Below are 21,579 nucleotides of genomic sequence, written 5' to 3'. Positions count from 1 at the left end.
TGGATGTTCTGAAATGATTTCCCCTCCTGATACCAGTTCCCATACCTGAATTTACAGAGCACTGATCTGATAAAAAAAGGGTGTGATATGATTGCTATCACTGTTGTATGGCCTGGGACAGGTTAAAAGAATGGCACATGGGATGCTGCTGGGAAGTAGCGTCCCATTTTGGGATTAATACAACATAATACATGATATCTGAATCGTGCATCGACTTGCCTTACCAGCATTTATGGGTGCATCAGAGGAATTTCTAATACTGGAAGCTATATCCGAATAACCCTAATGTCCATGATACCATAGTCCTCTCCAAGCTAATTACTTAGATCTGGCAGTACGGTGACATTGCTAAAAAGATGCCTGGCTAGAAACAAGAACAGTTAGACAATCAGCTGAGTTTTAAAGAAACCCCGAGGCTAGCCTAACTTTTGGCAATTTTGTGTCAGAGTATTGTGGTTAAACAAGCAGCTATATGCAGTTTTTCTGGCTATCACATGGAATGACAACTATGGAGCGAACGCTTGGGCCAGCAGGACCGGAAAGGAGGCCGTGTCTCAAGGTGGGTGGCCTGAAAGTCAGATAGCAGCACCATCAGCTTTTCAACAGAGCCCTGAGCTCCTGCAGAGCTTCAGAAATACCACCTCAGCTCTGTGAAATATGGATTTTTTTGTGTGGTCACAAAGACCCACCTGTTTTTCTGGGGTGTCACAACCTGCAACCTTTAAGAACCACTGGTTTGCTTGGATGGGTCAGGTTGTACCGACCATAGTCAGTGACAGAATTAGTAGTTTTTAGCAGTGAAGGTCCACTCAGTGGTGACTGAGGAAACTGTGAGCTCAACTGTGATGAGCACATTATCACTTCCTGGTTAGAGATACATTGTTACTTGGTAACACAGCAACAAAGTGAGATACCTCCTGAAGTGAGGACCATCAGAATCCATGCCAAGCATGATCTCTTAGCAAAGAAAAAAATGAATGAACTTTGAAGTTACCTGACCAATACAATGTGAATAAAATAACAGCTCCACCCCCACTCCAGTCCAGTGGATGATGGCGATGCACCCCAAACTAGCTAAGACAGAATTTCTAAGTCTGAAGTGCATGAAGAATTTGGGCCTCTGTGAACATCATAACCTGCTGTTATTCAGAACAGTGGTCTGTTATTTTGAAAATCACCCCACATGATTCATGCACTCTGTTATTAGCTGTCATATGTGCACAGCTCAGAAACAAAAGCAAACTGAGTCAGTTTGAGTACAAAAATAAAGATGAAGCTTTGAGGTGAAGTCTGACGAATTTTGTATCTCTAGATGGTTCTCGAAAGTTATGAAATCAGGCTGGTGGTTGATTTGAATTCCTGCACCGAATGGAAATATGGAAGAAAGGTCAAGATGCTACACCAAGATAATAAATCACCCGAAGCATCCGTTCAGCTGCCCTGTCTTTCTCTCCTCCCCTGTCCCGCTTCAGGAAGTGAATACAGCGTGTGCAGGATGACGGATTGGGCTGACAACAGAATGCTGCAGCGTGCACAAATCTGCCCAAACCTCTGCAAAATACCTCTCACCGAAGGGAAGAGGAAGGCTTAGAGGAAGGGGAGGGAATCTTATTCATTCTGTGACTAAATTTAAGCCTGTGCAGTTATCTGTCGCCCTGCCTTTCTCTGGTTTATCTCGCCAAAGCCGCAAAAGATGCCACAAGCTGAGCTGTTTCTTTTTTTGTGCATTGGTACTGTATTTGTTCTCAGTCATCTCAAGACTCACTGCTCTGGAGAACATTGCAGAAATTTGTTGCCAGATAATTGCGAAGCTAAACCCAGATTGTCATTGATCGCAGTCGGCAGGGAAAAGCAGTTGAGTCATTGTTTTTCAGTCAGCATTTTTCACAAGACGAATGGTATTTACTCAAAATGTGCCAAAAAGTCTGCACAGATTCCTCTGACAAAAGCCCAAAGTGGAATTTTTATTATCATATTTGGCATTTTGATCCTCGTAAATGTCATCACGCAGCTGTAAATCGCATTGTTGCTTCATTGTTTTGGCTCAGCTAGAAGCGGCGGCACTCTGTTTTGGTCCTGCTTTTGGATTTGTTACAGATGCCACTTGGCAGCTCTGGTGCTGGATGATTTGCAATGCAGATCCTGTGTCTTTCTTTCCCTCACAAACACAAACACAAACACATCCGAGTGGTGCCTGCTGCTGAGTCACATGGCAAAGTCCACGGTGCACACTGTTCCCCTCGAAGCTTCCTACCATTTACCGAGCACTTCCTTTGGTTTATGTCCCAGAGATGATCCGTCACGGCTCCAGAAAACAAAGAAAGAATAGGGGACTTGAGGAAGTGTGAGAAAGAAGGGGACAGTGTCAGAGATGAAATGAGGCCATGCTCACTGCTCAGTCCCCCTGGCATGTGTCTCTGTTCACAGACAATCAGCCCAGCTTGAGTACACTTCTCCGGTACATCCTGGATGTTATTTTTGGTCTTTTTTAATAACCTCCTGTAATGGCTCCTACTGGTCTGGCCCGACAGAGAAGACACCATTCACCTGCCATGTCATGACTTTGAATGCAGCTCATGCTGTGCCTGTCCTCTGTCTAGCAGGGTTCAAGTGACACCTTTTGTTTCTCTGCCAAATTCTGAAGCCTCCAAAAGCTGTTATATTGTGGTCAGGAGGGAAATAACACTGAAGCCATTCTATCAACTCTGGAAAGCTGTATTTAATCGCAGTGGTGTTTTGAACTATATGCTAATGTCACTGCTGATGGTAGGAAGATGTCAAAGGGACAGTTTGGATTTCCATAGTCAGTGTATAAGCCAGCTAAAAAACAGCCTTGTGATACCAGACAATTGGAGATCTTGCCACCTAATGATCGTCTTCGAATTTCTTAATGCAAAATAGTTGCTTCTGCTAACAAATCAACCGGAAACTATTACATAAACCAGATATCGCTCTCTGCACAGGAATCAGACCCCTTTCGCAAAATCAGTAGTTTTACTTCTCAGAACACAGGAGTTGTTGGTCGGTTAGTTGAACTTTTGTTAATCCAAACTAACAAAACAAACAAACACTGAAAGCCATGAAGCCATGAAGCCTGAAACCATGTGATCTTAGTGTGTTAGCATGCTAACATTTGCTAATTAGCACCACACACAGTGTACAGCTGAGGCTAATAGGAATGTAGTCCTAGAATTACTGGGTCATACTCCAACGTATTGGATAAATAAAATGTTTGAACTGTAAAGGCACCCCATGCAAAGTCTGGAGAGGATTTGTCATAACATGGAATGACAGTGGTTAGCACGGTGGCAGGACCTTTCTGTGTTGAGTTTGCATTTTCTTCCCATGGGTTTCCTCCAGTTTCCCCAACCATCAATAACATGCATTATGTCAATTGAGTACCACTGACCAAGGTGCTGGCTTACAACTACAGTTGGTCCTGCACAGCAGCTGCCCACTGCTCCTAATACTAGGATGAGTCAAATGCAGTGACTGAATAAAGTTGATCTTTACCTTTACCTTTATCATCTCAAAGTCTGAACCAGCCATGGTACAAATCCATTATTTCATTATGGCCAAGATACACAGGTATTTCGTTCATCGTTGTGTATGTTGACCTGCTGTTGGAGCTAAAAAAAAAAATCATGAAAAGTAACCAAAGTAATTAAGATTTGTCCTCTGAGGAAAATATATCTTTGTCCCAAATTTCATGGTAAATTGGTTCAACACATTTTCAACACATTGCACTCAAAACCACAAATATTGTGGTGACAGAAAAGGGAAAGTCAAGGGATCACTAAAGTCATAATTAGATACATCCTCTGGGAACCATGAATGTTTTCAACTTTAAATGTACCGAGCATCAAGTAGATTTTTAGATATTCAGTAAAATGATAGATAAGTGAAAAGCAGCTGGTTGAACTAAATGAACAGTTTGGGGGAAACATGAATGTCTGCCAGATTTCATCTCCATCCAATTGTTGTCAATAGACTTCAGTCCAAACCAAAAACGTTTATCTGCTCATGGCACTATAGATGAAAAGTCAGGGGATCACCAAAGTCGACACAGTTCACTTTCTGGGGACCATGAGTGTCTGTACAAAGTTTTCATTAGTTGTTGGGATATTTCAGTTTGGACCAAACTGGTGGACCAACCACGAATAACCAGGTTATTATCAGGTTTATGGAGCATCCAATTGTAAATGTCATATCCTGGTTTCTGAAACCCGGATAAGGCCTTATCCCATTTTGAGAGAAACTGATATGCAACCTGGATTACATATATAGAAACAAGAATACTGTGGCACATAAGCACCTTATCCTGGTTTCTGAACATTTTTTTGTTGGTACATAAAACCAGAAAAAGGCTCAAAACTAGGACACTCAGGCACACGTAAACATAGTCATTGTAATCCTTAGAACCTCACCGCTAACATGGCTAATAAAAATAGGTACTATTTTTGCTGATCCGCCATGAGTGGTCACTTATTTCATCATAATGGCCGAATATTCCCCTCAGGTCATCTGGTTCAGTCATGTTCTGAATGCTTGGCGCTACGCCTAATGAATCAGCCCGCTTGCTTCACATTGTGGAAGTGGCCATTGTTTTACTGGAGCCCAGAAGATGGAGAAGATCCAACATCATTACCATTACCCTAAGGTGACCCTACACCAGCTGAATAAAGAATGACCTCATTGTTTCTCGACACTGTACATACAGTGTTCAGTCACATCACGCAACCATTTGCTGTATGCTTTGGCCAGAGACATTGTTTGAGACTTCATTTCTCATGAAACATGCCAAACTGTTGATTACTAAGTCAAGTTACACGTCAGTCTTTACAGAAAATGAGAAACAAACACTTTCCTAGGTCCATCAGCATCCATTTCTGCCTAAAAACTAAACACCATCCTGCTTCTGAATTCTCCTTTCAGTGGTGACTTCAAGGTCCCTTTTCATGATAAATTGACATTATTTTGCTCATCCCATCCCTGCAGCATGTTAACTCTGCCTTTACCTCTCTGACTATAAAGCTGGTTTGATTACAGATTGCGTTGAATCCCCAAGACTAAGGGCCCTATCTTACGCCCGGCGCAAAGCCAATGCGCCGCCAGCGCAAGTGATTTTGCTATCTTACGCCAGCGCAAGTGCCATTTTTGCCATGTGGGTAAGATAGCAAACGCACTTGCGCTGGGTCTGTGCCGCTGTGGGCGGGAGGTCTAAGCATGAAGGCAAAACGAAGGCGTGGCCGGGCGCGTTTGCTATCTTGTGCTCAGCGCATTGGAGTAAAACGGCTTGTGCCTTAGGGTCCTGTCTTGTGCTGATCGAAAGCAAGCGGGAGGCGCAATGGATTTAATTTATTCAAGGCGTGTCCAAATCCTCCTTTGCCGTCTTGTGCCAGGGGCAGGAGTGATATTTTGCCCTGCTCCGCCCTTTGCGCCACCAGCGCAAAGCGGGATACACCTATCAGGTGTGCCCAAGTGCCCTCATTAATTCACAGGCGAGTTTAGGCCGAACATGCAATAAACCAATCAGAAAGTCAGCTCTCATCACCTTTTAAGAGGCAGGTGCCCAGCAGCGCAAGCAGAGGCAGCATGACGGCGAATTTACCAGGAGGAAACAAAGAGAAAAGATTTACAAAGCAAGAATACAGATGTCATGGTTCGAGAAGAGAATGTGCAAGAGTACGCAATATATGGAGTCAGCATGACGTCTCCAAAACAGCTTCACGCTGAAATAGTTTACAGTAACGCCTACAAAAACCAATACAATAAATATGAACTGCAAATGTCATGCAGATATGTAACTGGTTATGTTTTACATCGAAGCACCTTGAAATTGTGTTGTATTTTATAATTAATTATTAGCATCATCATCATTAATAATTTTACTGGCTGAGGAGAGGGGGAGAAAGATGGTGCAGTAGAGAGGGGAGGCGAACAGATCCAGTCCAGCCGCGAAGCTTCCCGGTTCCGCTGGCCCACCTGAGCCAGGTGGAGGAGCAGATACGCGGCTGTCTGTGCTCCTCCTTCTTCTCCTCTTCCACCTAACCCTCATCTCTCTCCTCTCATCCTCCCTCCTCTGTCCCGCTGCGAAACAAGTTGTTCTGTTCTGAAGTTTGGAGTGTGCAAAATTACGCACGGATCTATTCAACCAGCTCTGTTAGAAGCACACATAACTTTTTTCTCTGTTGGGCTGGAGTCCTGTGGTCAAATATAGTGTCTTGTATATTTTGTATGTTATAGATCATAACTGTTCAATCATTGTTTTTCTGGATCATAACAAACAGGCAGACACAAACACTACAGCTGCTCCAGCTGTCATGCTGACTCATCTGATAAAGACGATCAGACAGGTGTGATCGCGGCCGTGCTCCCTTCGCAGGTCTATTTAGATTTATTAGGCTTTAAAATTATAATTATTTTCCTCTTTAGTGAGTTTATCTTTAATGACACATGCGCACACGGCTGTTTAACATTGATGAAAAGTGTTCTGTGATTGTGGAGACGTGTGTGCGCCTCAGCCAAGCGCGAGACACAGGAACGCTTTTAATTTCAATATTTACATTTTATTGCTGATAAAAAAAATATGTTCGAATAACACTTAACTAATCCACACTCACGTGGGAGGAAGAGAATGACCATAAATTACTGTGTTTTGTGATTGTAAAGACGTGTGTGTGTTTCGGCCAAGCCCACCGGGTGCTATCTTGTGCTGAAAGACCACAGACTTTGCGCTTCGACCAGGTTTTGGCTGGTCTAAAGCGCAAGCGCGTTTTACTCCAATGCGCTGAGCACAAGATAGCAAACGCGCCCGGCCACGCCTTGGTTTTGCCTTCATGTTTAGACCTCCCGCCCACAGCGGCACAGACCCAGCGCAAACGCGTTTGCTATCTTACCCACATGGCAAAAATGGTACTTGCGCTGGCACAAGATAGCAAAATCACTTGCGCTGGCGGCGCAATGACTCCACAATCACCAAACACCTTACTTTACATGAGTCTTTATTCTCCACAGGAGTGTCGATTAGTGAAGTGTCCTTTGAACATATCTACCGGCAAAAAAGTGTAAATATTGAAGTTAATAGTGCAGGTATGTGTGTCTTGCCCTTGGCTGAGGTGCGTACACTCATCTCTACAATCACCAAACACCTTTCATTTATGTTTAAAAGTCGTGCACGCGCGTGTGTCTTTGAAGTTAATCTCACTAATAAGTACAACAGTACTATTATTATAATAATAAAGCCCAATAAATCTCAGCAGACCTGCAAACGGGATGACAGCTGTCAGATCGTCTTTATCAGATGAGTCAGTATGACAGGTGGAGCAGCTGTAGTGTTTATGTCTGCGTGTTTGTTATGATCCAGAAAAACAATGTTTAAACAATTATGATCTATAACATATAAAATACACTATATTTGACCGCACGAGTCCGGCCCAACCTGAGAGAAAAAGTTATGTGCGCTTCTATCAGAGCTGGTTGGATATATCTGTGCGTAATTTTGCGCACTTCAAATTTAAGAAACTCTCTCTGATTATTTCGCAGCGGGTCAGAGGAGCGAGGATGGGAGGAGAGAGATGAGGATTAGGTGGGAGAGGAGAATAAGGAGGAGCACGGACCGCCACATATCTGCTCCACCTGGCTCAGGTGGGCCAGCGAAAACCGGGAAGCTTCGCGGCGGGACTGGATCTGTTCGCCTCCCCTCTCTACTGCACCATCTCTCTCCCCGCTCCTCAGCCAGCAGAGTTAATAATGATCATGATGAAAATAATTAATTATAAAATCCAACATACTTTCAACGTTCTTCAGGTTAAAATATAAGCAGTTACATATCTGCATGACATTTGCGGTTCATTTATTGTATTGTTTTTTGCAGGCGTTAATGTAAAATAAATTATTTACACGTGAAGCTGTTTTGGAGACGTCATGCTGACTCCATATATCGCGTTTTCACTCCTCGAAACAGGAGATCTGTCTCCTGGCTTTGAAAATCTTTTCTCTTTGTTTCTTCCTGGTTAATCCGCCGTCATGCTGCCTCAGCTTGCGCTGCTGGCGCACCTCCCTCTCAAAGGTGATGAGAGCTGACTTTCTGATTGGTTTATTGCATGTTCGGCCTAAACTCGCCTGTGAATTAATGAGGGCACTTGGGTACACTGATAGGTGTATTCCGCTTTGCGCTGGTGGCGCAAAGGGCGGGGCAGGGCAAAATATCACTCCCGCCCCTGGCAAAGGTGGATTTGGACACGCCTTGAATAAATTAAATCCCTTGCGCCTTGCGCTTTCCACTTGCGCTTTCGATCAGCGTAAGATAGGGCCCTAAGTGTTGTTGCTGCCCTGAATATTGATTAGATATCAGCTCAGATCGATGGTGGGAGTTAAAGCCAGTCTCCACATACCAACAAACACACAGCGACTCGATATGAAGTCACCTTGAACATAAATCACACACCTAGACAAGCTACAGTAGACCTGCACACGGCTGTACTGTAGATACATGTGTCATGACTATAAAGAAATGCAGCTAAGGTAGGAGGTTGGATGATTATGCAATCTGTAATCCATGTCTAACAGTCCATCCTTCACCATTTGGGTGCAACATGCAGGGACAAGGTAATTCAAATGAGTTGTTTTCAGTGAAATGAGGGGACAATAAGTTGCTCAGTCTTCTTTGGGACAGGAACTTGCCTCAATATCAAGCAGCACCAGTATCAGTAGTGTGAGATTGAAGCTCCCAGTGGTCTCTACTGTGGTCTTATTTCAACTAATAAATGTTGAAAAATTATGCACTTTTGATTGTTTAGCTTCATAGATGCACTGATTTTAATCGTTTTTAGTTTAACCTTTAGATTGGCCTGGTGTATTTGAAAAATAACATTCATTTACCAGTCTTCGGTAGTAGTGCTGCAACAACTTGTCTGCATTGACAGATTGTCTTTAATGATTGTGAATCAGCACTATGGGCCTGGCTCGTTGGTACTTAGATGTTTTAATTTGGCCCGCATTCTATCTACTAAAATGGAGGGGGCTTGGAGGGGATTTATGACCTATACTGCAGCCCGCCAAGAAGGGGTGATCAAGATGTTTTGGCCTTACTTTAGGGGAGTTGTTTTGTTGTCCATCTCTATATATGTCAGTGTAATACCTAACTACTGACAGCCTACAGCTAGTCCTAAACTTTTGAAATACTGAGTATTGAATGGTTTGTAATGATTCTGAATCAGCACTGGTTGATGTTGTATTGCTCCACAGTCTTTAATTTTACACTGCAATTTCCTTCTTTTAGGACTGCTCTTGATTACTGTTGATGCCTTTGTAGTGTCTTACTAATCTTTAAACTGGTGGACATTTTTAGCTGATGGATGCTAACGTTTTTGATGGTTACAATTTATCCTCAAATCCTCCAATGACAAATTCTTGAATTTTAGCCTTGCTAAGGCTCTAACAATTGCAATTTTGTTAGTAGGCCTTTGTACCTTTGATACAGTCATAATCTAGAAGAGAACCCAAGCCTTTTCTAGCACAAACTAATTATGTTTCATAATGTGGTAGTGCTGTGATCTGGGTAGGTTTAGGCATAGAACACGTGGTTGTGGTTAGGGAAAGATAATGGCTGGATTTAAAATGATGACTCTACCGAGGTCTTTTGCTGGTCTGGGGTTCCCTTCTACACATGACCCTTCGATAGGGCAAGTCACCTACATTTCTCAGAGGTACAGCTAAGGCATGTAGTCTTCATATGTAATACCACTAAAGATGGGCGATGCATCTCCACTTCCTTAACCTCACACGCCAGATGGTTTCTTACACAGAGTCATCTGGGATGTCATCTTTAGAAACAGTTTGGAAAAGGCCAGGCACTTTCAAAAAACACTTGGTAGGTGATTGAATGAACCATCAGTCTATCATGTCTAACATGCATGAACTTCAACCAATCAGATTAAACTTGTGCAGAAGCCGGTCGATATAACTGATGCTATCACAGTATCTATGCTAACCTCTTCAGGTGCTGCCATTGTTAGTTGGAGACAAGTTGCTCCCATGGACGCTTCTCGCTGTTATCACATCTAAAAACACACCCGTAGCTGCAAGTAGTCCCTCCTAGGATGTTGATTGGCTGCACCACTTTTGGTAATACCAAACTATCAACAGCCCACAGCTAGTCCCAAACTTTTGAAACATTTAGACACATTTTGATGTGACACCCACCACCACAGAGTAACAGAGATGACAGTAACCCTTGGCATCAGCCAAGGAGTGAATATGACAGTTTTTATTATTTGGGAGGAAGTTATTTTTGTCCCTGAATGTGACCTTAGTGTCATATCATTATTCATATTCCACACAGGCTCTCATTATCCCTTTCTTTTCAGAAGTGACCTTCAAAGTGTGGCTGTGCTCACAGAATTTGAGCTGTCTGTACCCTCTGTCTACAGAGCCACACTGACATGCAGTCAATCCTGTGTCTGCTAGAAGTAATTGTATGCAGGCAGTAAGGCTGCTTTTATAGAATATAGTTACATCTTAAGTCACTACATGCACATTAAAGAACAAATTTATGTCTCTTAAATGCCCTTTACCGCTTGTTATAGTCTAGTACATTATCCTATGAGATCATTCACTTAGGAAAAAAAATTGTGATGTGCTCTTTTCTCATTTTAAAAGCTGTATTTCTTGACTCTTACAAGCAGATAGACTCCACAACAAGATAAAAAAGAACAAATGTGACAAATTAGCGCCATACAAACACATTATGGCTGCCATGCTGGCAAAAACAAAAACCCAAAAACTCTAATATTCACCCTTCTTTTGGCTCTGTTTTGGCCTCCACCTTCACATCAGAATGTTGTCAGGCTCTTTCAGCTGCTAAATGTTCCACTTTCTTCACAAGCTAGTTGCAAGCTTTGTCTGTTACAGTTTGGTTGCCAAGTAGCTTAGGCTAAAGTTGGTTTAAAGAGCAGATTTATGCTTCTTAAATGGCCTTTACCGCTTGTTGTACTCTTGTACATTATTCTATGAAATCATTTACCCAGGAGAAACAATATGTGCTGTTCTCCTTTCCTTTTTTTAAAGCTATGTTCCGTGACTCTTTCTTGCCCCTTGCAGGCAAACAGGCTCCACAAAAAAATGGAAACAAAAAATGTGACAAATTAAGGCCCTACACAGACATAATAGCTAGCATGCTAGCAGAAAATGTCTATTTACACATTTAGGTCGCATGAACTGACACCAACATTCATTTGGAGTCATGCCATCACCCTCCTTTTAGCTCTGTTTTGGCCTCCACCAACTCATCAGAATGTTGTCTAGCACTTTCGGCTGCTAAATGTTCCACTTTCTTCGTAAGCTAGATGCTAGCTTTGTCTGTCACAGTTTGCTTGTCAGGTAGGTTCGGCTAAAGTTGGTTTAATAAAGGTTTTCTGCTGTTTTTGGTAGAAATTAGGCTGATTAGAACAGAGATTGTGGGTTGGAAAACCAGAACAACGAGCTAAAAGAGGCTAAAACACTACATATAGCTAATGGGGAACTGCAGAGCAGGTGATAATTCTCTGTGGGCTCGTCACTATGAGCAACAACCTTTTGTAAGGTCTCTCTTCGGTTAACTACTGTATTTTACCTCAGTGCTATATGGATTGAAGTGTTAGAAGTTTGGCCTGACTTAAATTTCTGTGTGGACATCTGCGCAACTCCAATTTTTATGTGAATGCTACAACCAAAATAGACGCTAGCTGTGTTTGCAGAAAGGTCTCTTAATGCTAATAAAAACACACATTTTAAAACCATAATTCTTATTTAGCTTTGGTTTAGAAGGGCTATAGAGTTGACATGTTATGTTGAGACACATCTGATAGCAATATTATTTAATGAATTTGTCGAAAAAAGTAAAGTTTACCAGTGCTTGAGAGGTATTTCCCGCCTTTTTTAAACCAGGAACTGACACAGGGGTTCTTAGAGTATAGCTAACACTTTTTATGCCTGATTAAATCATGTTAAAGGGCCAACATTTTCATTAAAAGTCTATTTTAAAACAATTTGATTATAATACCACATTTTATACTTATGTTATCAGTAGGTATTGTTAGTTTTAGGCTTTTCACACATTTTTAAGTTGTTTGAAGTTGCAAGTTCTTATATGAGACAAGTTGTTTTCTTGCACAGAGCAAGTTTATAATTTGAAAAAATTAGACACTGCATATACTAATATATATAAATCCTTAAAAATACATTTTCACCAAAAAACTGAAATTAGAGTTTTGGATTAATAATTTGTCACATTTTTTTTGGTAGGACATGATTTATCCCAGTTCTCGAGAGTGGATGAACTCAGTCTGATTTGATGCATTGTTGAGATCGGAAAAACTAATTAGTGCAGCTTTAATCTGTATAATGCTTTGGAGCTGGTAGTGAAAATAATGAGCAACATGGGAACATGATGGAAATGAGGGAACATGAATCCTGTATTAGCATCAAACAAATTTTGAACATACCGAACCCCAGTTTGGTTCTCACTGTCCTGTCACGGTCCTGAGCGTGGTGTGGACTTGGGGGGAGAATGGGACACGCCCAGTGACAGATCACCAGGAGGAGGTGTCATTCTCTTTGAGCTGCACATGCTGCTATTTATAACAGATAGCAGCAATAACTCTGAGAGGTGGGAGAGAGAACGAGAGAGAGAGAGAGAGGGAGAGTAAGAGAGAGACATAGGGAGTCATATGACCTGCAGCTCATTCCAGAGATAGTGACGGACAGAGCGCTCACTCTGTGCTCCCACCTATTATTACACCAGAGCGTGCAGAGGATGTGTTGCAACATCAGAGGACTCTGAACAGATTTTTGGGATATTGTCTATAATTACTATCACTGAAGGACGTTACAACATATCACGCTTGTGAAAACAGCAGAGTGACAATGCCAGAGGAGAAAGGTAATAATGACCTTTTAACAACCTTTAATAAGCTGTGTGTGATGTTTGTAGCTAATGATTTGCTTGCATTTACTAGGACTTACCTATTATCATCTGTGACTTATCTTAAGTAGGTATCAGTGACCTTTGTATGGCAACATCAGATAATAAACTATAATAATCCCACAGCTCAGAATACGGAAATCATTCAAAAGTTGTAGGTCATATGAGTGTATGTGTGTTCTTAACCCACAGCTAAACAGGCCTCCTATTATGTAACATCAGTCAGAAGTGTACAGCACTTTCTGTTTGAATATTGTGAGCGAATGTGAATGGCAACAACCAGCCCAAGCTGAATGCTTATGCTGCAGGTTGATATGCTGCCCGCCTGCCTGCCTGCCTGCAACATCCCTGGCAACAACAGTGTTGTCTTGGTCCCCTGCCTGCATCTCTAACACTGGGAGTGCAGCCATTTGGGCTGCTCACAAAAGGATAAGGGCCAGTTGCTAAGAAGAAATCACCATGATATTCCGATAGTGATTTACAGTGTGTCTTTGGTATTGCATAATAAGATTGTAGTGACCTTTAAGGGGCTTTACCATCATTTAATTTGCTCTGCATCTACTGTATACACTCCTGATATATTCTTATAGTCGTAGTGAAAATCCAGCAATGAAGTAGAGGATATAGAACACTGGTTATATTTGGATAAGACTGTGTATGTACAGTCAAAGAGTGCAGTCAAATGTCATTAATTTTTAAAGAAAAGTAAAAGTACTTGTTATTCAGAGTGGCCATTTTTTAAGTAATGTTATGTAATATTGTTATTTATTTCAGTTTTTAGTGGCCTTTAATATTACCTAAGCAGCCAGTCCTCATCAGAAAAAACACCTGTATGGGTTGTCTGTACAAGCTGCTTATCAGGACCCATATTTATGTTTTTCAGTGGTGACCTCTAGTGGTCATAGTAATTATGACAGGCATAAAGGAGGAAGTCAGGTCACGTAGTATAAAGAGTGACAAAGTCTGCAAATGGAGGTGGCTTGGGATGGAAGGACAAACACAGGACTATCACAAGAGACCAGGGTTCATGTTTGGTGTGAAAGTCAACATTGACTTATTTTAAAATTGAAGTTAATTAAGTTATGTAACATAAAATAACATGCTTATTTTAATGCAAACCATGATCTTTAGCACATCTTGATAGGTAGCACATATCAACAGAACACTGGTACTCTGTACAACCGGTGTCATGGTAAGACTCATCAGCAGTCGGCTTATTCTTCTTTCAGTCACCAGGATGTGATGCCCATAAGCCCTAGACTTTTGCTAGTTAAACATCACTAGCTTGACAGAATTAGGCAAATCAGCTGGGGCTTAGAGTTGCTGCGTCCAGCTCAAACACTTCTGTAACAATAGAAGGGCAGGAAGGTACAGGTAAAATGTTGGAAATATTATATTAGAGGAGAATATCTTGAATATACTGTGGTGTAAGTATGTGTCCTGCCTGTGTCCTATGACACTGAAGGCTTTTTTCTCCATGGAAAAGATGTTTTCATTCCTCCTGACTGGCTTTGGGAAGAGTTTGATCTTATTGGTTGGAGTTAGCCCGTGTTAGACGTGATAGACAAATGTTTTTTGAAAGTGCCTGCCCTTTTCCAAACAGTTTTTTTAAGGTTAACTTCCCAGATGGTTCTGTGTAACAAACCATAAGGTGCACCAGGTTGATGCCACTTTACAATGTCAAATGTGAAATTACATTAAGTCACAGGAGCTAGTGGCAACTAGCCAAGTAGTATCCTAGGCTTACTATTAGCTTGTTGGGTTCTAGCTAATTTGAACTACTGTATTATATTTTCCCCCTGAATTTTAGTGGAATAGAAATACTAAGTGGCCCAGCCACCAAAAAGGCTAGTACTTGAGTAAATGTACTTTCCACTACTGTCCCCTCATAAACACACCACAAATATGTCCTCTCCCCCTCAGTGTCTTGTCCTCAACAGCCTTGTTAAAGCCGATCCAGTGTTAAGTCTTCCGCTGTGTGTTGGTGTCTAAATGCGGGGCAATAACTGTGCTTTGTATAGCATGGAAGTGTGTACACTGCTACCACAATATGACGAAGCTTGTAAAGTTTGGCGGTGAGGACACTGGGGCGACACACCCACTCACACACAGACACACACACAGGCCACGTGCTTCCTCACGCAAACACACACTGACTTAGTCTTGTTCTAATTAAATTAACTAATAACCAATGGCAAAAATACGTAAAAGTACATGCTGTTATGCATGTACACATGCATGGATACACACACAAACACAAACCACTTTAGGCTGTGTCTCAGTCTTAGCCAAGGACAGTGTATCCTGGGTGTGTGATGTAATGACTGGCGGGTTGTCAGCAGTCAAAGCGACGCCCGCCACTATTCTGGACCTGCCAGTAAACAAACCATGTGTGTGTCGGTCAGTTTACTAGCATTACCTCTGTTGACGTTTTATATTTCAAAGATTTTAAATAAAAATGTACTTTATTGTTTTTAATTCCCTCCACAAATTATATAGCTATTGATTTCATGAAATGGCAGGCAGCGGTAGGTTGAAAATATCAGTTTAATAGGAGACAAATCTTTAATAATGAGTTACAGATAGGTAGTTTCATTACTTAAAAATTTTAGTAATTATCTAAAACAGCTGGTCGTTGTAGTTTTCAGCAAGTGGGTTTGCACAAACAGGAGGAAATCCATTTGTTGGGGATTATTTTCAGTGGTGGATTAGTACACATTTCACACATTATAAATATTTGTTGCTCTAGTGAGTATTTGGGGCAGGACGGTGTATTGGCAGTGAGTCAAAATAAACTACAGTGTCAATATTCATAGTAATTGAAGGGACAGTGTGGCTCATTTAATAGTTTTTGGACAACAGTGCAGCTCTGTGGCACAGAGGAAAAGAGATAGTTCAGGCTTTGATAGACACACACAATGCTGGTTAGTAGGATGCATTCATTGTTGATTTAGGTGTACTCATGGGACCAGATAAAACAAATACTGAGTGCTAGATGCCAGACTTGTCCCTTAAAGCTGTAACAGGAACATTTCCTCCAAACCCAGAAAACTGTTGGGAGGGAAGCTGCGATGATTAACAACATATATTGTTCCCTGTTACTCTTGAGCATTGGGGAATGTTGCTTCTAACTTGTTTCTAAGATCAACTCCAAGGTATTTTACAGTGTATTTACTATTGAAACAGATATTAAATGCAGGTCATTAAAATGTGTAAACCTATTAGATGTTTGCAAAGGGATAGGAATGGGACTGTGACGATATTTGCATTAAAGCAAGACCGTGGTCATGTAATGGCTACCATGGGGTGGAGCTCATTACCGTCATCAGTGCAGATTTTAATTTGAAGGGTCAATCTTATGTTTAGAACAGTGCACGTATGGATCAGTGCCATCACACACAAGTTAGGAACACAACCTCTGACTGCTTGACAGACTCAACCCAAGGCATCTTGGGAGTGCCTATGGGCGGCTAACAACATGCTAACAACAACAGCAACTGTTTTCAACATGGAAAAACACTTTGTTACTGCCCTATTCCTCAAAGGAGCTACGCAATGCAAATGATGATCAAGTCCAATAAACCGTAATTATTAACACAGTCGTGGTAAAGTGCCATCCCTTGGATATATTTGGCTTTGTCACCTAGATAAAAAAAAAATCCATTTTGTTACTGCCCTAGGCAGGAATGATAAGAAAACTTTACTTTTTGTTTCATCGATCTTTCTCGGCCACTTGGGGGCAGTGCAACAAGAGGAAAACCCGATCGTAACAAAGTGGAGTGGGCTGACCCAGGCTAAAGAATAGCTCACTTTTGCTAATATGGCAATGCAAAATACAAATGGGAGGGATAGGGCGTAGTACAAAATACAGTTGTTTAAAAGCAAAAATGGGATGATATGACAATGTAAAACACAGTCATTAATGAGTTCAAACAATGAATGAAAACTGATTAGTGCAGCTTTAGAAAAATACTCTTTTTCAGTCACTGCGTAATGAACTATGACAATGAATGCACTTATACTGCATTATTTCTCCAGTAGTAGCTGAATTATCCAGCTCTCTGAGTAATTGGGGTCACTCTGTTCTTACTTAGTGACTGTATAATGCATCTTTGTGTACTTCAGGGTAGAGTAATGTCCTGTCGATGTTGATAATGGCCAATGTGTTTGAATCCAAACAGCCCCGCTCCCCTTAGGTGCTAAACCTGCTTGGCATATGCCAGAGTTTTTGCACCAGCTCTGCTCAAACAGCTGACACAATGCTTTCCACAGAGGGGCTCTATTCATGAGTCATGCTGTTTCTCTCTGGGTTGAAATGAATGGTCTGCAAACACACGCAGCTCTGATCGCTCGCTGTCTTTTTACTAGAATGTCCCTTTGTGTTCCTCCCAATCAGCTCTCCAGCTCACGAGCAGCTATTAGATTAGCAAAGCATTTACACATACATTTACATACACGTGCAGACACACATGCTCTGTAACACGTTCAGCTGTTCAGGGATTTTCTGCTGCATCACACCGTCTGTACTACAGTCACATGATCCCAGCTGTTATATACCACTTTCACCCAGACAGGCTAATGACGAGAGAATCATATCAACTCTCTCTTTCCTTTATTCAGCCTTTTCTTTAATGTTTTGCCATCTCATTGTCTCTATCCTCATCTTTGTCCAAAAATGATTTCAGTCCCCAGGCTCAGTCTGAGTCTTTTTCGTCTTGTCCTTGTTTCTGTGTCTTCCCAGAGGAAAGAAAAAGTTGAAAATAAGATCTCGTCTTTGTCTAGCTTGTGTCTCCTAGACACGAATTAACTCAATTTAAGACCAATATCAGACCAATAATCATTTTTTTTATACTTCTTAATTTCAGCTCCTGAGAAATAGCCTTTGTCTCATCTCAGCTCAAGACAAATTTGAGTCAAATTTAAAGACACTAAAATGTTCTTTTTTGTTTCAGTGCACTGATCTTAAACTTGCTTTAAATAATCAGCTCTTGAGAAAACAGTGAGATCTAAAAGAAAACATGGTTGTCTTAAATGAGATCTTAAATTGGTCAAATTAAAGTCCTGTTGTTTCACACGGTCGTCAAAGAGAAACCTCTGAGAAACCTATGAGCTCAGCAAAAGACGGTTGACGAGAAACAGATGAAATTTATGGTAGTATTGAAGCAATTTGATAGCATAAAAGTATTGAAGTTCCATACCAATGTGAGATGGTCATTATAAAATTTTGTATGCATCTGTAATTGTTCATTAGCTATGTTGAGCTGAATGTACTCTGAACAGCAGTAAAACAGATTTTATTCTGGTCCAAACACAGAAAAAGAACTCTTTCTGTAAGAGAAGGGACACTGGGTATATCCTGGTATGTAATTGTAAGACACGCTTTTGAGGAACCATTGCAAATATAGCAAACTGTTGCTGAAAAGGATTTACACACTGCATTCAATTCTACCCCCAACTTGTTCCAGCATAATATGTTCAACAGGGAACAGGACCATGCTGCCTTGTATCTGTTACACCAACACTATTGGACTGTAGTCACTCATCCACCCCTGGGCCTGAACAGGGTTGAGGTGGAGGCTCTGCGAAGTCTGGTCAAGTTCTTCCACACCAAACTGGGAAAAACATTTTTATGGACCTTGCTTTGTGTAAGGTGGTATTGTCATGTTGAAAAAGGAAAGGACCCTCCCCAGATTTGCCACAAACTTGGAAGAACATTATCTCACTTTATGCTGTAGCACTGAGATGTGCCACAATTCAAACAAAGGGGCCGAGACCAAAGTACTTAAACAGTATGTCCATATTTAGGTCATATAGACTGGGTTACACCAATAAAAATAACCAATAATAAATCAGAGTTTAGTAAAATTAGGTTTAACATGAGTAAATACAGAATTAAATTGAAGTAGAGCTCTGTTTTACAATTAAAAACGTATCTCTAATATGGAGATACCCGCTTACCCAAATTAAAATAAATAAATGAATTTGAGCGCTGTTAGATCCCAGTAAGTATAAAAGATGGTTAACTTTGGCCTGTTATTGTATTCCTTACAATTTCATTGTATGCTAGCTAGCTGAAAAGTTAAGAAAACAATATATTGTTTACTAGTCAGTTAAAAAGTTAACAAAACATTTCAGAGTTTGCCAGCTAGCAAAAAAGTGAACAAAACAATGCTTTTTGTACTAGATAGCTAAAAAGTTGACAAAATGTTACATTGTTTACCATCTAGATAAAAAATCAACAAAACATTTCACTGTTTGCTTGCTAGCTAAAAGGTTAACAAACACTGTTTACTAAGTTAACAAAAAAGTTAATAAAATATTGCATCATTTACTAGCTAGCTAAAAAGTTAAAATGTTACACTGTTTGCTCAGCTAGCTAAAAAGTTAACAACAGTGTAACTAAAATAAAGTTTGTACAGAGGCTAAAAATTGAATATCTCTTCATTTTGAGCTAGTTTAAAAGTTTGGTGCAACATATTTTAAAGTTAAAGCATGTTTTAATTAATCAAATGTCTCCTTGTTGATGTAACCCAACTGCAGTGTAGGATCCCACTGGAGTTTTGACATAGCTGAGATGCCGATGCATTTGTTTTCCCAATCCTTGGTTGAAATCAACAGAGGAATACGGTATTTATGCTGATTGGAACTCTAGTGTTTTGACTTGAGGCATCTATATGGAAATGTTCCAGTAGAGCCAGCTGCAGGGACACGTGGGATCATATCTGTAGGCTGGAGTGTTTGTCATCCACGTGGAAGAAATATTCACTGAGTCATCTGTCACAGGAATGGCAGCAATCATATGTTTTCACACAAAGAGTTTATTCATTAGAAAGCTCACTAGTTGCAAGGTCCTGCTTCGCTTTGGGCAACTAATGAAATTTATGGCTAATTTAATAATGTCTTGGTTACGATTCTGGATACTGAGGTAGTTTTGGTGACATTAGCACTCAGGAAATGAGATAACTTGGTTAATTTCCTACACCTCTCTGTTTGCATGACATGCCCCTGTCTTTATAAGGGCTGAGCCCACACGGGTGCTCCGGTGTCATTTACCAGTGAGGTCGGAGGTCAGCTTTCTGTAGTGTTTGACCTCAGGGTCAAAGATCTAAAGCTGTTTGGGTCAGGTTGCAGGTGTGACCGCACAGGTGGATGCCTCTGATAGGAGCAGGACAAATCATAATTCATAAAGTCTTGTCTGTGTGTATCTACAGTCATAAGTTACTTCATTCATTTTAGCTAGCAGCAATTTCTGTGCTGCTCTTCTGTCTTTGTGCTTATGTTTGGTGACTACAGCCTATAGGCACTGCTCTGCCTTTTTCTTGGCGTCTAGAGTGGATGAGATAATGGAGTGAGTTTTCTGTTGGGGTGACGGACAGGAAACTCTTAAGCAGTGAAGTAATGGCTTTACTAAAGGTAAGGCCAGGTGTCAGCAGGCTCTTAAAAAGTCTCCACATGTTGTTAATCATGTTATCTTGGTCCAGCACCGTATGAGGATGTGAATACAGCCAATAAAGGACCTTTAAGTCTTAAATTTAGTTTACTGGGTCTTTAAAATGTTGCACATTCTCTGTATGTTGTCTTCCTTAAATCTGCCATTCATGCACTTTTCTGTCTGCTCTTCACATTTATTTCAGTTGGCACTTTGGTCCAAAATTTGATACTGTCGTAACTTGAATTGAGAGAGCCTTAAAACTTGATGGGAGTTGCAGACACCATGTACAGTAAAGGTGGAGGAATATATAATCACATTTAGTTCTAGTGTTAGTTTTACTACAGTTAATGTCAAAGCCTCTGAGAAAGGAATTTCTAAGCCATGAAATGCAGCAAGGTCACAATTTTGATGACTTTACACTCAACAAAGTCAAAAAAGACTTAGACTTTAACATCAATGTCTTGTGACTTCATGTGGACTTGAGCCTTTTGACTTGAAAATACTTGATACCTCCTCCTAAGCTCAAAGACTAAAAAGTGTTATTTACACAAGTCTGCAACAAATCAATTCCATATCCAGCAAGTTGTCATTTAATTTCCCAAATCCACTTAGTTTGAACTGACAGCAACCAATCAAGTTGCAGGAAATAACCATGAAGAACAAATGTTATGTTACTGAGCTCTAGTCGGAAAAAACTAATGGCAGCATGCAAAACCTGCAGGCTGACTTCATTTGACATTATAAGTTGCACGTAGTACATGTTAGCTAGCTAATGTTAGCTTAACAGCTACTTACTTTATAAATCAATGAGGCTATAAACTCACTCTTACATTATGACTTAGGACAGAGTTTACGACTTTGGATTTGATTTGGAACATGTCAGTCTTGACTTGGGACTTGAGTGTAAAAACTTGAGACTTACTTGTGCTTAGCAAAACAAAGACTTCATCTCACCTCTGCTAATCTATGCCAATTTTATTGTGCTAGCCTAACCAATCATTCAATGACTGGAAAATGCAACACAAATAAAAAAAATGTTTCTTTTGCAACACTTAAATTTTTCTACATTTACCTTTTACAACGACATATATTTTAGCTGTTTTAAAAGAGGTGAAAAAAATAGTTTTATGTTAATTTTACCAGTATTTAGCTCCATTATGCCATATAGAACAATTTCTCCAAA

General features: G+C 40.7%; 1 protein-coding gene across 11 annotated transcripts in view; it reads left to right on the top strand.

Moving 5' to 3' along the window:
• Nucleotides 1-21,579, top strand: part of ablim2 (actin binding LIM protein family, member 2) — a 127,458-nt gene that overhangs the window by 19,731 nt on the left and 86,148 nt on the right. For 5 of the 11 annotated variants that reach the window (XM_084711573.1, XM_084711569.1, XM_084711568.1 and 2 more), the window contains exon 1: nucleotides 12,655-12,922. The exons of 1 other annotated variant lie outside the window; for it this stretch is intronic. In XM_084711573.1, coding sequence (XP_084567699.1) covers nucleotides 12,907-12,922 — 16 coding nt within the window. In that variant the 5' untranslated portion in view covers nucleotides 12,655-12,906. Of the gene's footprint in view, nucleotides 1-12,652; nucleotides 12,923-21,579 lie in introns of those variants that run through there. 5 more of the 11 variants (XM_084711574.1, XM_084711570.1, XM_084711576.1 and 2 more) reach the window with 2 other exon arrangements.

The sequence above is a fragment of the Lutjanus erythropterus genome, chromosome 23, assembly GCF_056507025.1.
Source record: "Lutjanus erythropterus isolate fLutEry1 chromosome 23, fLutEry1.hap2, whole genome shotgun sequence".
Lineage (NCBI taxonomy): Eukaryota > Metazoa > Chordata > Actinopteri > Lutjaniformes > Lutjanidae > Lutjanus > Lutjanus erythropterus.
This window is presented reverse-complemented; position numbering and strand designations above follow the sequence as displayed.